At 46.3% G+C, this 17,626-nt stretch overlaps 1 protein-coding gene across 1 annotated transcript in view; it reads left to right on the top strand.

Moving 5' to 3' along the window:
* STAB2 (stabilin 2) overlaps positions 1 to 17,626 on the top strand; it is a 155,128-nt gene that overhangs the window by 78,417 nt on the left and 59,085 nt on the right. The window contains exons 26-34 of the mRNA XM_081249886.1: positions 427 to 522; positions 2,187 to 2,282; positions 5,226 to 5,273; positions 6,762 to 6,898; positions 7,331 to 7,445; positions 10,255 to 10,332; positions 12,849 to 12,947; positions 13,035 to 13,142; positions 16,610 to 16,741. Of these exons, the coding sequence (XP_081106012.1) occupies positions 427 to 522; positions 2,187 to 2,282; positions 5,226 to 5,273; positions 6,762 to 6,898; positions 7,331 to 7,445; positions 10,255 to 10,332; positions 12,849 to 12,947; positions 13,035 to 13,142; positions 16,610 to 16,741 (909 nt within the window). The remainder of the gene's footprint in view (positions 1 to 426; positions 523 to 2,186; positions 2,283 to 5,225; positions 5,274 to 6,761; positions 6,899 to 7,330; positions 7,446 to 10,254; positions 10,333 to 12,848; positions 12,948 to 13,034; positions 13,143 to 16,609; positions 16,742 to 17,626) is intronic.

Genomic DNA, 17,626 nt, shown 5'->3' with positions numbered 1-17,626 from the left:
GAGGGAATGCCTGTTCTAAATTACACAACGTGCCTTCCCGACCAGCAGTGGCCATGTGCATGGATCTCCACCAAGTGGATGCTCCATGACTTCCTTAATCTTTCCCTCTTAGATGGAGGGGCCAATTTTTCCACTGTGATGCTCTTTAGGATCTAAGTTCTCCCTGAGACAAATCTCCATATGGCCCCTCTAGGGTAATGAATTCAAAAAGCACCAAAGGACTATCAGACTGGGAAATGTAATGTAGAATGTGGAGGCCAATAGCTCCGGAATCTGAAGTGTACTAAACGAAAGACATTAATGGTGTTCTCTAAAAGAGCCAAACAGTGATGGTTTCCATACTTCATTTTGTGGTACAGTGTGAGAGCAGGGCATGGAAGGCAATTGTTTTCAATAATCCGTTTGACTTTGCTCTTGGAATTACAGAATGAGTGTGAGTGCAAGAAAGGATTTCGAGGCAATGGGATTGACTGTGAACCAGTAACTTCCTGCTTGGAACAAACTGGGAAATGTCATCCACTGGTGAGTTACTTGATTTTTTTCATTAATACTTTTAAAAATTCCTTGAGAAAGAAGAAGGTTGGGTTATTTTTTATCTGGGCCCAGTAATGAACAAAATCTCTCTTACTCCCAAAGGGAGTTCCCTAAGCAGAATGTAATTATTGCAACTTTCACTCCATTCTAAAGCTTGGAAGAACCAACATACAATTGCCAGATAAGATTACCGGTTAAATCTGAATTTCTAATAAATGACAAATAATCCTCCAGCACAAACATGACCCAAATGTTAGATAGGACAGATTTAACCAAAAAATTATTCATAACTTATCTAAAATTCGTACTCGGTATTTTTATCTGCTAAATCTGGCAATTCTAAATCACCAGGATAATTTAAAGGGTAACTAGACTCCCATTTTGAATGTCATAACAAAGTTTTACCCAAATTATTAGTGAAAATGCCCATTCAAGGGTAGGTTGAGGCTTGTTCCTAAATTATGGAAGAGCAGGCAAAGATGTTAGAGCTGGTCGTGTTCATGTTTTTAAGAGAACATCACTAAGCACCCAGCATCAGAACCAGTGAAGACGACACCTTAGTCACAGTGCTTTTGCTTGCAAGTAACAGAATCCACACAAATCAGCTTAAGCTAAAAAGGAATTTGTTGGACATATGCCGCCAGGGTAGCTCCATAGTCAGGAATTCCAAAACTTCCCAAGGGCTTAGAATCAAGATCAAGGCAGCTTCTTCCCTCGATCCTCTGAGACCATGCAATTTCTCATTTTGCTACTCCCTGTGCTTTTACTTTCTCTTTGTCTTTGTCTCCCTCTTTCTCTCACTCTCTCTCCCAACTTTAAGTGCAGTTCTGTGCATCTTGGGGTAGGTGACTCCCTGTTCTTAGAGGAACGTCTACCCCACTACCAGTGATGCCCACTAACTTAACAGCACTCTGTGTCCCAATTCTAACTCATAGGAGAAAGGATCTGACCAGCCCAGCCGGGTCCAGGTGTCCACGTATGAGACACTCAATGATGGCCAGGCAGTGGGGTGACATATCATGAACAGGACTGCCAGACCCACGCCTAGTAGTGTGGGCAGGTGGGTAATATTCAAAGACAAAAAAAAAATGGGAGGAGATGCCTCTAAAGTATCCGTTACCCAAGAATCATGAAAGCACTTCATAAAGCTGAAGAAGCTCCAACACACTTGCTTCATTTAAGCTCAAGCAAGCCCTGACATTCCACACGTGAGAGGTTATTGGAACTTTCACTTTGTTCCAAAGCGTGGAAGAACCAACATAGGGTTGCCAGATAAAATGCAGAACACCCAGTTAAAATTGAATTTCAGATACACAGCGAATTCTTTTCTGGCACAAGCGTGCCCCCAAATACTATATGGGACGTACTTATACAAACACCTCTTTGTTTATCTGAAATTCACATTAACTGTGTGTCCTGATTTCTGCTTGCTAAATCTTGGCAGGGATGAAAAGAAAGAATCTAATTGTGATTCCATAAGAAGTGCACCAAACCTGCAGAAAGGGCTGAGGGCCTGTGGGTTACTTCCACCATCTTTCAGCCCCGAATTTGCAGTTCTCACTGTAGACGGAGCCTGAGGATTCACAGGTGTACCTCATATCTAATGCTTTAGTTGGGAAAGCAAATCATTTCTCTCATTTTCTTTGTATCAGGCAACCTGTCAGTTTACTTCTTCTGGTGTCTGGAGTTGTGTTTGCCAAGAGGGCTATGAAGGAGATGGCCTTCTCTGCTATGGAAACGCTGCAGTGGTAAGTCCTCTGAGATCAACTCCAGTACAGAATAATAAAGACAAAAATCTTCAAATTTAAGAGCAAAAAAAAGTGCTCTTGGCTAGGATGGCTTTAAAGTGTTCTACCAATGATTTGCTCCAGATTTTATCTGAAGCAAACTGCGTCTCATAAATGGCATATGTGCTCTGTGGGTCACAAGTTTTCTACAGGTTGAAGGGAGGTAACTTTTATTTGGCACCTTCTGTGTACCAAGGAGTCTTGGCTTCCCTTTCTTGCCATTCTGTCTCTTTCTAGTCCCAGACTTCCCAAATGAGCAAATAACTGGCCCCTGCTGAGCTCTGGGGCACTCCTGTCCGGGTTGTGTGCCTCCTATAGGCACCCAGAGCACCTTGTGCATACCCCTGTCTGGGGGTGGGGGGGTGTGTGCATGTGTGCACGCACGCATGCACACGCACCTTCTGTGTACCAGGCATCTTACTAAATCCTTAACATGCTGCAGCACCCCCTTTAAACCACAACCTTTGGGCTTATGCTATTATTATGCCCATTTTATAGATAAGGAAACTGAGAGCCTAAGCAAACTTGCCTAAGGTCGCTCAGCTGTCTCCGTGCAGAGCCCAAGCACTTAACCATTAGTATGTTCTATGAGCGTAGGGCACGTCCCACCTAACTGTCTGTCTCCCCACTGGACTGTCAACTCTTGAGGGCAGCTCTTTGTCCTTGTTTCCTACTTCACTCCTACTGTTCATAAAGATTTGCTGAGGGCTTCCCTGGTGGCGCAGTGGTTGAGAGTTCGCCTGCCAATGCAGGGGACACGGGTTCGTGCCCCGGTCCGGGAGGATCCCACATGCCGTGGAGCGGCTGGGCCCGTGAGCCATGACCACTGGGCCTGTGCGTCTGGAGCCTGTGCTCCGCAACGGGAGAGGCCACAACAGTGAGAGGCCCACGTACCAAAAAAAAAAAAAAAAAAAAAAAAAAAAATTTGCTGAAACGAGAAAGTAAATTGGTGAATTTCTCATCACTCACTTTTTGTTTAACTCACTGGAGTTTGGTTCCTACCCCTCCTCTCAATGGAAACCACTGGTGTAACGGTGCCCAAGGCTGCACCTGCCCTAATGTGCTCCCTGGCAGCTGCAGCATCTGACCTTGGCCTCCCTGCCTATCAGGGTCCTTCCTGCTCTTTCCTGAACCTGTTTCTCCTGCTCATCCCATCAGGCCTGTCTCCTGACATTCAGACCATGGAGCGTGGACTCAACATTTTCTCTGCACTGTCCATGGGCCACATTTCCTAAAACCTTAAAACCCTAAAACCCTGCTTTCACAATGCCCCTCACCTCCCACGGAAAACAAGATCAAGTCCAAATCCTCAGCCTGATACTCTGAGGACTTCCCATGGACTCAACTCACTTCAACCAGCTTAACTGAGCTGTTGCCTTCCCAGCTGTCACCTTCCTGGCTCCGTTCCCTTCCCCCACGGACCCAGCCTCAGGTCTTTCTGCCAGCAGTTCAGGTCCAGCTCGTGCCCTCCTCTCCTTGAAGGGATTACCCGAGCATCTCAGCTCTTGTACTTATCTATTTACTACTGATTTACTTTTTAACCGGTATTTACTAACTTATTCCATAACCTCAGCCACTTTCAAAAGGGAATTAAGACAACTCTGAGATGTATTGCCTTTTGGTAAATTTGCACATTATAATTGTTGTTGCCATTTTCGTGGTGTTTAATAATTTTTAAAATGTTTTCACATACATTACTGCATGTAATGTTCATAATCCCAGGAGCAAGGCATCATCATTTTCATTTTTCAGGTGAGGCACTTGAGTTCTCAGAGAGGTTAAGTGACTTGCCCAAGATCACACAGCTGGTAAATGGCAGACCCAGGAATTGAACCCAGACTTTTTTTTTTTTTTTTTTTTTTGCGGTACGCGGGCCTCTCACTGCTGTGGCCTCTCCCGCTGCGGAGCACAGGCCCCGGACGCGCAGGCTCAGCGGCCGTGGCTCACGGGCCCAGCCGCTCCGCGGCATGTGGGATCTTCCCGGACCGGGGCACGAACCCGTGTCTCCTGCATCGGCAGGCGGACTCCCAACCACTGCGCCACCAGGGAAGCCCTGAACCCAGACTTTTTAAACTCAAAGTCTTGAGCTTTCTTTAATCTATCACACCTTCAAACATCACTGATCTACCAGCACTCTGCGTTATTTTTTCACACCCTAACATCCCCCAAACAACTGTAAGCTGCATAAGATCAGGGGCCATGTTTTCTCTTTCATATCTTATATCCTCCCTCACTCCAACCTGGTGCCAATTGTGATGGTTCAGTGTATATGTCCATTAACAAACCCCATGGTGGATAAGTTAAAAATAATAGTGGCTAAAACCTACTGACTGTGTCCTGCATGCCATCCTCTATTCTAAGCACTTTAAAAACATTAACTCTTCCAGTTTCCACATCAACGCTATCAGTTGGAGCTTTTATCATCCCTATTTTATAGTTGGGAACATTGAAGCCCAGAGAGATGAAGTAACTTGCCCAAGGAACTAGGAAATGGCCAAACCAGAAAGAAAACCCGAGGGGTTTGGCACTGTGTCCCAAGCCCCTGCTCAATGCTAGCTCTGAAAGGGGGCAGTTTACTGAGTTCTGTGACCCTCCTGTAGGGCTGGGTGGCCATGTTCTTACAACACAAATTCTGATTTGGACGAATTTGAGGTGGTTGTTTCATTTAAAGTTTCTGGAATTACTCCTTTACCTCGAATACAGAAGATAATTCAGGCCATTAAACATGAAAGAAATGCATGGCTCTGGCAACATGGGGATTCATCCAGCCTGGGCATCACTCATGTTGGCATCGACAAGGCTGGCAAGGACGATGCCCAGAGATGCCCTGTGATTATGCCTCTCATTGATCCTCCTCTGTGTTCTCTCTCCTCTCTCCTCCCTCTCTTGCACGAAATGAATAAGGAATTGTCCTTTCTCTCTGCAGCAGCTATATTTAACCAGTGGATAAATGTGAGTACCTTTGTTGGAATTAGGATTGGGAATATATAATAACTTTAGATATTTGGACTACATGTAACAGAAAACTGAAAATGCAGCTGGTGAGGGGGAGGGAGGGAAATTGTCTAGAACAGGTGTTCTCAGCTTTGATTCCACTTTAGAACCACATGGAACAGATGTTTTTCTATAGCCATGCCTAGGCTCCCACCCCCAGACTCTCTGATTTGATCAGGTAGAGGTTTGACCTGGGCATCAGTGTATTTTAACACTTTCCCAGGTGATTCTAACATGCAACCAGGACCAAGAGCTTCTGGTCTAAGATAAGCTGGGGTGGTCGACTTTTCAACCAATCCAAATACATATGTATAACTTCATTCATCAAAAGAGGTATTTTGAAAAGTCAGCATAATTCATCACGGTAATTCACCAAATTATATTTGGCATTTATAGTTGCAGTACTATCATATTTCATGTGTGTTTAGCCCTCAGCCCAACATGCCCGGAGGAGCTTTTCCCTCTCCTTTGGAAAGTTCTATAACAAAGAGTCTAATCCCTACCATCCCCAGTTGTCTGAATCTCTGTCATCTTTGCCTGAGTGGCCCAAGGTGGCAGGTTCAGCCAGCCATCGTGAAGGGTGGTTTGTCCCTTTTAAGAAGACAGATGCCAAGATACGCAGTGTCAGGTCAGCAGCCACTCCAGGACACCTTCCTGTTGCTTCCATGTGGGGTCCCTCTGACCCCCATCCCATGGGAGAGCAGGGACTGAGGGTCCTATAGCAGGTGCTAATTTTCATACAGACCCACTCCACACTCATAAGCTTGCCCTGTGGTGTGCTAGACCCACTCGTCCTAGCTCACAAGAGCACAGCTTTCCCAGCTCCACTTTCTATGCTGTTATGGCGGTAGCTTGGAATCAGCTATGATGGGAGAACTTACACCACAGAAATCAGTGAACACTACGAAGCGGGGCTTTTGTTTGTTTGTTTTTCCTGGAGAGCCGGTTGTGAAACATAAGCCCACCACTGCTTCTACCCAGAAGTAGCTCTAGGTGAGTAGATGAAGTTTGATCTCAGGCCTCCAGTCTCTCTCTCATGCTGAAACTGTTCCTGTAATCTTCCCACCATCCTTATTCCAAAGGCATCCAAGGATTCTCAAGGTCCTCTGTACACACATGTGCACACACACGCATGACACTGTCAAGACTCTTCTCTGCCTCTTCATTTAGACTAAAGGGTGAATGACTGATAATGACTCAGGTGTGACCTGATCAGGAAAATTTGCCTATTGTCAAGGTTCACACATTTAAATAAAAGGAATGAGTCTCAGAGGGAAGAGGAGGCATCAGCCGGTAGTTGGGATCGATTTGGGAAAGGGGTCCCTAGGACCTTCCCAGTATCTCTGAAATTATATCACATAGGAAATTGTCATCTCTGCCAGGCATTAAGTCAGCATTTGACCTCTGACATGAGTCAGGCCCGTTTCTTTTCCTTCTGCGATTCAGAATGCTTCCCTACAACCCATGCTGTCAGCCGCCTCAAACCTCACCATCCTCGTGCCTTCCCAACAAGCCATTGAGGACATGGACCAAGATGAGAAAGCCTTTTGGTTGACCAAGAGCAATATTCCCACCCTCATAAAGTAGGTATTATGTGTGTTTTATTCTTCATGATATCTTACTGGCATCAGTGTGAATGAAGTTCAGGGAAGGGAGGCCACATGGTCCTTCAGATCCATGCAACTGACCATGTCCCAGGACCCCCCTCACCTCCTTACCCCAGGGTGGAAGTCGTCAACATGACTGACAGCCAATTCTGTGCTAACTGCTTTATGTACAACCTAGTTAATCCTCCCAAGGACCCTGTGAAATAGACAGAATTATTCCCATTTTATAGATGCGGAAACCGAGGCACAGGGTGGTTAATTAACTAACCCCAGGTACCATGGCTGAAGTTGCAGGGGGAGATTTTGAACCTGGTAGTCTGGCTCCAGAACCTACTCTCTTAACTCCTCACGATGCCACCGCCTCAAGCATTGATACCTCATTACAGCCCTTATGGACTGTTGTTGTAGGTACCATACGCTACTGGGCACGTATGGAGTGGCCGATCTGCAGGCCCTGTCACCTTCTGACATGCTGGCAACGTCTTTGCAGGGCAACTTCCTCCACCTGGTGAAAGCGGATGGGGTAAGAGAGCGTCATATTGTGTCTGTTTATTGGAAACTTGTGACCTATGTTCATAGTGTACTTTTAGTTTTTTTCTGTTAGGGAAATTTCCAAACATGAGCAAAAATAAATGGAGAATAAAACCTCCATGTAGGTATCACCCAGCTTCAACAATTAACAACCTTATTGACACACACACACACACACACACACACTCACTCACTCACTCACTCACTCACTCACTCACTCACTCTGTAGCAGGGATAGTATAAAATGAAGCTCTCTGCCCACTGGTTGGCCACAGACTCTTCCTCACAGACAACAGACTGATCCGGAAAGGCAAGCCTTTCATTTCTTCTGGGTGAAGGCCGCGCAGTTTCACAACTTTGATTTTTATGTGTGGTTAAGAGCTGGTTATTGGAAACCTACTAATTGAGTCATTCGAGATTACTACAATTTTGTATTAAGCTAGGGTCACTCAACAGATACTTATTGGGACTTCCCTGGTGATCCAGTGGTAAAGAATCCGCCTTCCAATGCTGGGGATGTGGGTTCAATCCCTGGTCGGGGACCTAAGATCCCACATGCCATGGGGCAACTAAGCCTGCACGCCATAACTAGAGAGCCCGCGTGCCTCAAACTACAGAGCCCATAAGCTCTGGAACCCGCACTCCACAACTACAGAGCCCATGTGCCCTAAAACCCAAGCACTGCAACTAGAGAGAGAAAACCTGCACACCACAACTAGAGAAAAGCCCACGCGCCACAACAAAATATCTCGCATGCCTCAACGAAGATCCCGTGTGCCGCAACTAAGACCCGATGCAGCCAAAAAAATAAACAGATACTTACTGAACACCTCCTATGCCCCAGGAACTGATCTGAATGTTGGAGACAGGACATTTCACAGGACAGCAGAGCCCTGTAGAAGCTCACCTTCTGGCTTTTTCTATAGTGTTTCAAGGACTTGGATTCAGTTTTCTGTGAGGAAGTCTGGCTGCCCTGCTGAATGTGGCAGTGTTTTAAAGCTCTTTCTATGAACTGCACAAGATGAAAATGGAGACTCTACTGGGAAATGAGAACTGCCCCATCAATGGAGCATGGGCCAGAGTCAGAATATTCTAGAATTGCAGCTCTAAAGCATTTCTGCCTACCTACCCATCAGTGATGGTGCTGTGAAAAGGCTCTCTGCCTAGTATTACCTAAATATATGTGCTTCATCAGATCATTCCTTTTAGAAAGCAGAAAAGAGTTACATATGGTCCCATGGACTCTTTACATTTTATTACAATAATTCTAGAATGTTGCATGCATATATCAGACAATGGGTGGTTTTCCATTGGTGTTTTAAATCACTGATGCTCTGAGCAAGCATTAATTGAACACCCACCCTGGGAAGGTTCATCCCAGGTTCTGTAGATTCAGAGGTAAATCAATCAAGACCTGTGAGCTGGAGCAGCTAACCATCAAAGACACAGTTGTTATGGGTTCTTTCTTATGCCTGATAGAAATGCCTCCCTGTAACCAGAAGAGATGTGCAAGGTAGCCAGGAATGTTTGTTTCAGGACCTCTGTTGATGTGCTCAGGGTGAGGCAAGTCCCCTCTGCACCCAGGATTCCCAGGAGGAATTTCAGACAAAGGGCAGTGGTGGGAGAAGAGGAGAGGAAACCAGAGAGAGCGGAGCCCAGATGTGTCATGCTTGGTCGGTGGCTGCGTGAGCGGGCATGTGGGTTTACTTAGCTCCTTTCCCCGTGTAATTAATATCCTTGAAAAGTCAGTAACTATCTGTATTAGTTTGCTAGGCCTACTATAACAAAGAACCACAGACTGGGTGGCTTAAACAACAGAAATTTTTGTCTCAGAGTTCTGGAGGCTCGAAGTCCAAGGTCAAGGTGTGGGCAGGGTTGGTTCTCTCTGAGGACTGACATCAGGCTCTCTCCTTGGCTTGTAGATGACCGTCCCCATGTTCACATGGTCTTCTCCCTACATAGCTGTCTGTGCCCAAATATCCTTTTCTTTTAAGGACACCGGTCATACTGGATTAGGGCTCACCCTAATGACCTCATTTTAACTTAATTACCTCTGTAAAGACCCTGTCTCCAAATAAGGTCACATTCTGAGGCACTGGTGGTTAGGACTCCAGCATACAAATTTGGGAGACACAGTTCAACCCACAACATTATCTGCAGTGTTTTTCCAACTGCAGGGTCACTTTAGTGAGCCTCAGCCAGCACTTTTTTTTCTTTTTTTTTTTTGGCAGCATTGGTTCTTCTTTGCAGCGCACGGGCTTTCTCTAGTTGCAGCGAGTGGGGACTTCTCTTGTTGCGGAGCACAGGCTGTAGGCGGCGCGGGCTTCAGTAGTTGGGGTGCATGGGCTTCAGTTGTGGCACGCAGGCTCAGTATTTGTGGCTCGTGGGCTCTAGAGCGCAGGCTCAGTAGTTGTGGCGCATGGGCTTAGTTGCTCTGCAGCATGTGGGATCTTCCTGGACCAGGGATTGAACCCATGTCCCCTGCATTGACAGGAGGGTTCTTAACCACTGTGCCACCAGGGAAGTCCCTAGCACTTTTTTAGTGAAATAGAATGAAATAGAGTAGAATCGATGATCAAGTGCCTCCCACATGGTAGAGGAAAGTATTATTTCAATTGTGTATGTGTGTGTGTGTGCGTGTGTAATGTCAAAAGGCTCACAATTTAAAAATATTTCTGAATTTGTGTCATGGTCCAAAAGTGAGAAGGTCACTACTACTCAAAAAGTGGGAAACCCAGAAATAATTCAATCCCTGGGTGTACTCTATAGGGACTCACCTTCTCACTGTGGTGCATTTACAGAATATCACAATCGAAGGAGCGTGCATCATTGATGGTGACAATGCAGCCACAAATGGAGTGATACACGTCATCAACAAGGTACAAAATTGCTTCCTCCCACACATGTTGAATCTCTTCTCCTTTTGTTATTTATCCTCATGTGCAGTATCTTTTTGGGGAAAAACCACTTAGCCTTAATATAAAAATAACATGTATTGTGCTTCATTATTTTTATTTTAAAACCATTTCGAGGCTCTCCTCATTCAGTGAGACTCAGTTACTCTATACTCAACCTGTATCCTGCAATGGGTCCTGTATAATGTGTGGCCACATATATCATATTTCTTAGTTATCAGAACATCTTACAAGGTACACGGGAACCTTAGTATTGGGAAGTCCATAGGCCCAGATTGGATATAATCAAGAACTGGAGGAGAGGCAACTGGCTATGTGTCACTGGTCCTCTCCCCTCTGCATTATTGTGCCCTAGAAAAAAAAAAAGGAAAAGGGTAGGAAGGGATTGTAGCATTTTAATTTTCTTCTAAGATGCAATTCAACAGTATTCAAAGGTATGAAATAGAAAAAAAAAGTTTAATGGGAAAGGAGCTTTTAAACTATCCTATAATTTTCAGTTACTATATTAATATCTTCATTTAAAATTAAAGTTAGAATTTAGGGTATATTGGGAAATTTTGAAAAGCGGAAGATTAGAAAAGACAATTAACTAATTACATTTTAACTAAAATTATTCTCACTTGGCACTTACATACTTTTTATTTCAAGTTACAGAACACGTTAACTATTTCTGTTCAGAAAAGAGAGGCTTCTTATAAGACTTCTGAGTGCAACACTTTGCAAAGACCTTGCAATTCTCTTGTATTACCAAGAGGCATTAAAAAATACACCATTTTTTGAGCAAGTGATAGGTCATTTGCAGGGAACTATACTGGGCTTATGGCTTCATTTATCAGAAAGCAATATTACTTACCGAGAGTATTTTTCTTCTCCAAAGCTGGCTTTTCAAAGTACCAAAAAAAAATTTTTTTTAAAGCGTAAAATTACCTCTTCTTCTCATTTACTTTTTTTTTTTTTTGCGGTACGCGGGCCTCTCACTGTTGTGGCCTCTCCCATTGTGGAGCACAGGCTCCGGACGCACAGGCTCAGCGGCCATGGCTCACGGGACCAGCCGCTCCGCGGCATGTGGGATATTGCCGGACCGGGGCACGAACCTGTGTCCCCTGCACCGGCAGGCGGACTCTCAACCACTGCACCACCAGGGAAGGCCCTCATTTATATTTTTGATGAACACAACCTCATTAGTAAAATGGCACCTCAACCCATGTCCTGTACTGAGCGTTATTATCACAGGGGCCAGGTCGAGTCCCACCTCCTCTGTGAAGCCATCCCTTATCCCTGCAGCCCATATCACCAAGGCTGCCATAGTGTCAAGAGGGTAAGTTCTAGAATCATACAGCATCTCGTTCAGGCACTTAAATAACTGTGTAACCTTGGGCAAGTTACATAACCTCTCTGAGCCCCATTTTTCTTCCCTATGAGTGTTAAACAACACCTTCTCTCTCACTGTCTGCTGCCTAGGGAGACCTCAGTACATGTCATTTTTATTCCCTTTTGCTTCCTCTGAAATCCCGTGGGATTTCTCAGTATAGAACTCATTTGGCATAACTGTGCCCCCTTGTTTTGATAGTTCTTTATGGAATAGGTCATGAGCCCCCATATAATGGCATGTCCCGGAGGGGCGGGGCTGCATCTTTTCTCTGTCCCTCATCAGCATTACCACCTCACCTTGCGTGCAGTAATATTGGAATGATTGACAGCCCTCTAGGTGCCAGGCATTGTGTCAGGTGTCATGTATTGCATTATCTCATTTGATTTTTTTTTTTTTTTTTTTTTTTTTTTTTTTGCGGTACGCGGGCCTCTCACTGTTGTGGCCTCTCCCGTTGCGGAGCACAGGCTCTGGACGCGCAGGCTCAGCGGCCATGGCTCACGGGCCCAGCCGCTCCACGGCCTGTGGGATCTTCCCGGACCGGGGCACGAACCCATGTCCCCTGCATCGGCAGGCGGACTCTCAACCACTGCACCACCAGGGAAGCCCTCATTTGATTTTTATAACAACCCTAAGAAAGTACGTGCCCTTCTCCTCACTTCTCAAAGGAGACTGCTGAGGGTCCTCACGGCTAGGTAGCTGGATCGAGGAAGAAGTTTACGTGGACACAAAGATCCATGGCTGCGCATCAACTGATTCAAGTTCACTGCTTAGCCTCTGGGTTGCCGTGGCTCGTTAAGGCGCTCCTTTTCTACCTGTGCATTGGACACTGTGGTCCCCTTTGTTAGGGCCACCGTGAACAGTTGTGCAGGTTGTTCCCTGCCTAGAGGTACCTGGTCTGGTGGTAGAGTAGGGCTGAAATCCAACCCACTTCACTTCCCAAACTATGCACCCCTGTTTGGTCTTGCAAACGATCAAAGGAAAAGGTACCTTGTTCTCTATTTGCAGAGTCTCATGATCACATATTGTTATGTGACATGAACCTATGTACTAGAGAGGCAGCAAGTCCTACCAAGGCAGGCTAACAGAATTTTGGGGCTTCCTTTCCCAGGTTCTGGTTCCCCAAAGAGGTCTAACTGGCTCCTTACCAAACCTACTCACCCGGCTGGACCAAATGCCTGACTATTCCATCTTCCGGGGCTACATCATTGCAAGTACCACGTTCTCTGCATGACCCTCTGCTCGGGTTACCTGGGAACAGAAGTCCCTCACGCGCTTCTATCTCTTTCCATCACAGCAACATAATCTGGCAAGTTCGATCGAGGCTGCCAACACTTACACGGTGTTTGCTCCAAACAATGACGCCATTGAGAGTTACATCCGGGAGAAGAAGGTCACAACTCTGGTAGTATCTGCAATAATAACCTGGGAAATTATTTCCTGGAAATTCAAACACTTAAAGTTTTTCAGTCCATCAACCAGGTACCATTTCACTCTCTCATCAAAACTTCTTTGTCGATATCCAGATATTTAACATAAACTTGAGCAGAGACTCTCTCATACCCGACCCTCCCCCAAGCCAGAGCTACTCATATATTTAGTTTGTAGCCCTGGAAGCACACACTGAGGCTCACATACACAAGGATGAAGGCATCCCAGGAACCTGGAAACATCTTCATGGCCACCCCTCCTCCCCTCCCTGGCTTCTCCCTGGTCCCATGCAGTGAGCTGTCAGCAACTGGGACCTCGAGGGAGTGCACTGTCTCTGTCTTCCTCCTAGTCTCCCTATCTCTGTCTTCCCTGATTCCTAACATCTGGGGCTGAACAGTCAGAACTTGTCAAAAGACTTTGTGAAATAATAAAAAGCTCCAGTCCTGTCACTCTCTGGCTCAAAACCCTTGGGTGGATCTCCATTTCCTGAATGACTAAGTCCAAGCTACCTCCCCAGGTTCTTAGGGTCTCCATAAACTGGCCACGATTACCTTCTATTCAGTGCTGGCACCAGAATTTCCATTTAGAAGGATCCCAGGGGTGCCCCGCACCCAGCCCCATAGTGGGAGGACAAGTTTAAAGCTGTTTTCACTTCTCTCTTTATATAGGGTGACTGAGGTGAGGATGCTAAGGAGATGGGGGCTGATACTTGAAGTCCTGCTAAGCCACCCTTGGGCCCACTGGTGTCTCCCATCCATTCTCTGCAGATACCATGTGGTCTAACCAGAGTGATGTCATACAGACCCTAAAGAAAGCAAAGGCATGTTCAGTGCCTTGCTCCTATCTACACACACACACACACACACACACACACACACACACACACACACACACACACACACACACACACACACACACACACACACACACACACACACACACACACACACACACACACACACACACACACACACCTCCCTCCCTCCCTCCCTCCCTCCCTCCCTCCCTCAATCAGGAAGGCTGTCCTTCGTCCTTCGATGCCTCCTGAATCCTCCCCACCCCTTTTTTTTTTTTAACATCTTTATTGGAGTATAATTGCTTGACAATGGTGTGTTAGTTTCTGCTTTATAACAAAGTGAATCAGCTATACATATACCCATTCTTCAAGTCCAGTCTCACCTCCTCAGACAAGCTGGCTCTGGCCCCTGAGCTGCAGAAAATCTCTCCTGTCTCTGAATTCAGACCATTAGTACACCCTTCAGCACTTACACACCTGGTATAAGGAACTGTCTTTTCAGGCGGGTGTGTCTTAGCTCTCCAATTGGATGAAAAGTCTGTGAAGGGAGGAACGGTGTGTTAGACTTTTGTAAGTGCCGTGTTGAGCAAGCAGGACTCCTGGGACTCCTGGGAAAGTCCTCTTTACTGTGTCTCCTCACCCCCACCCCTCCCCCAGCCCTTTGAACCTGTTCAGTGGGGAATATTCTTCTCCTGCCCTGGGATAAACCCTCAGACAATCCCACAGCCTTTCTGCTTCCCCAGAAAGTCCTGTCATCACTGTTAAGTCACAAACACAGTCTCAAGTAAGTAAAAAAAAAAAAAAAAAAAATCCAGCTCCTTGTAAAAATCAATATTTTGAATTAGATTTAGAATTAAATCTTCTTTCCTCACTGCTCCATGCTGGGCTTTGTCCAGAAAGGAAACTAGAGGAGGGGGTTTGGTCCTTGAATCAATCAAGGTCCATCAGAGGGTGGCAGGAGGGATAGACTGGGAGTTTGGGATTGATATGTACACACTGCTCTATTTAAAATAAAATGCCTTTCCATGAAAAAAATCAGTATGGAAAGGTAAAAATGATTGCTAAAAAAAGAAAAAATCAAGGTCCATCAGGAGACAGAAACCGTACCAGAGAGAATGCAATATTATGAATTGTTTATTGGGTATAAAATTATATAAATATAATTGTAAGGTAAAAAAGAGATAGCATAGAAGTATCTATAACCCCAAAGGCTGGGAGAACAGAGGAAAGAGGTCAGAACAACTAAAAGTCAGAAATCTGGAGGAGCCTGGAGGAGCTGTAACGCAGACCTCTGAGGACGGGGTGCCCTTCTGCTTGTGGCTCTGACATTGGAAGAGGGTCCCTGGGGGTCCAAGACCCCGGCGTCTCGGAGATGCCATTGCCCAGCGGCTGCTGGCATCTTGGTGGGAGGGGGACGTGATAAGGCCAGTCTGGGAGTGACAGGCCTCTGCCACTCGGATCCAGCTGCCGCTGGCAGGTCGATGAAGTGCAGCTGGGGTGATGCCCCCAGGACCAGGAAGCAGGCAGGAAGAGGGGGTCCCTCTAACAGGGCTCACAGTCTCCCTCGAGCACTTTCCACTGGCGGAGCGCCCAACGGGAGACCTGGCAGAGGAGAAGTGTGGGCTGTGGTCCCAGCCCCACCGCAGAAACAGTGTAGAGGGTGGTTTGGAGTTGAGACAGTGATTCACCATCTCTCCTTCCCCATATGACGCTTCTATTTCCTGATCTCACTGAATTCAGTTTTGGTCTCACCGGGGTTTGCAGTTAGGACCTGTTGATGGTCGGGAAGAGATGTGAAGAGGGTAGGAGGTCCTTATCTAACTGGTACCGTCTTGAGATGCCGTTGATCTCTCGCTCTGGCTCTCTCGCTGTCTGATGGGTTCTTTGGAGACCCCCCCCATCCCTGGTGGTCTCTGACTGCAGTTGCCCCCACCTGTGTGCATGCATCTCTTCCTACAGCCACTTCTTTTCTCAGTGGACCCTCAGCATCCAGAGGCCACCTCCAGCCTTTCCCTTGGGGAGGCCTGTCTGCCCTTCCAGAAAGCCACCTAGGATAGGACCTAAGGCACCAGCTCTCTCAGACACGGCCAGCCCTCTGGTCCACAGGACACCTGTACTCTCTTGTCCCATGGCAGTGCTGGGAGTGCAGGCCTGTCTCCGTGCAGTGACAGCCTGCCCCCTCCACTGGGGCTCAACCTGCCAGCAGTCCCTGGCACGAGATTTCTCAGGCCTGAGTGACACCCCACAGGCTACCCTGTCTGCAGAGGACGCGGATCAAGCCCTTTGAAATACCCATTGAGCCTCCTCTCATGACCCCTGAGGTGAAAGGCAAGCTGGGGTGTGAGGACTCTCTTCACAGCTGTTCTCACCAAAGAAATCAACTTTAAAATCCCCCCCAACCTTTTCTGCCCTCACTCCGGGTTTTAGGGTCCCGTGGTGAGTTCTTGACCATCTACGTGGAAAGTCTGCAGGTTCCCCAAGTTTGGTATTTATTATCTACTGTGCCCTGATGCCTCGGGCGAAACTTCCAGTTCAACAAGCTATCGCTCTTTAAACCCCACGGTGCCTGGACATCAGGGCAGCCCAGTAAGTGCCGGGGGACTGGCTGATGTGTGGGTTGACTTTCCCTTCTGTGTGTTGTCCAGGAGGAGGACGTACTCAAGTATCACGTGGTCTTGGGGGAGAAACTGCTGAAGAATGGCTTGCACAACGGCATGCACCGGGAGACCATGCTGGGCTTCTCCTACCTCCTCGGCTTCTTCCTCCGCAATGACCAGGTGCGATCCTTCCCCTTGAAACCCATAGGCGGGTGTCCTAGCTCCGTGTCCGTCATCACTTGTGTGTTGCGTAATCTCCCCAGCACTTCCTAAGCCTTCTCTACAGAAGACAGTTGTCTTGTGTTTCACCGTAAAGTAATGACTCAGCCAGACTGGAAAGCTCCCCCTCCCCCTCCCTGTCACCAAATCATCAGTGTGGCCTGGCTGACGATGGGATTGAATCCCAGCAGCCACAGGTGCCCTTCAGTTCTGATTCCTAACAAACAGACAGCCCCCAAGCCACCTCCAAGAGGGAAGGGAACCCGGCAGCAAAACCTGACGCCCAGGAAGTGGCACCGGCCCCAGGGTATAAGGAGCCTCATGACTCCAGCAGCTAAATGAATAAACATTATTATCATTGCTTGATCATACAGACTGCAGACCTAGGACCAACTGACCCCCATACCAGTATTCCAGTATTAATCTCACACAGCCCCTAAGTACTTAAAGTGTTTAGAGTTCGTAGAAAGAATTGAGACTAAATACATATTTTAAGTATTTCAATATAAAATTCTTTGTACCTACTTCAAACATCAATCAATCTGAAAATTCAACAAGAAATTCACTATGTAACTCTAGTATACATTCTCATAAGAAAAATTAATAATAACAAATGATTATTTAGGATAAACTAAGCACTATATTAAAGTTTAATTGCAAATTTTTAAGCAATAATAATTGGTCCCTGTAAAAAAGTGCAGTTTTGAAAATAATTTTCTCAGTGTTATCATCATTGATAACAGTTTTTCTTTTAACATGCTTGGGTTAAAAAAAAAAGTCTTCGTGGTTCTTCATTACTTAGGGAATAATCTAACTCCAAATATTTCCCTCTGACTCCTATAAATA

The sequence above is a fragment of the Mesoplodon bidens genome, assembly GCF_964165515.1.
Source record: "Mesoplodon bidens genome assembly, chromosome: 11".
NCBI classification, from domain to species: domain Eukaryota; kingdom Metazoa; phylum Chordata; class Mammalia; order Artiodactyla; family Ziphiidae; genus Mesoplodon; species Mesoplodon bidens.
This window is presented reverse-complemented; position numbering and strand designations above follow the sequence as displayed.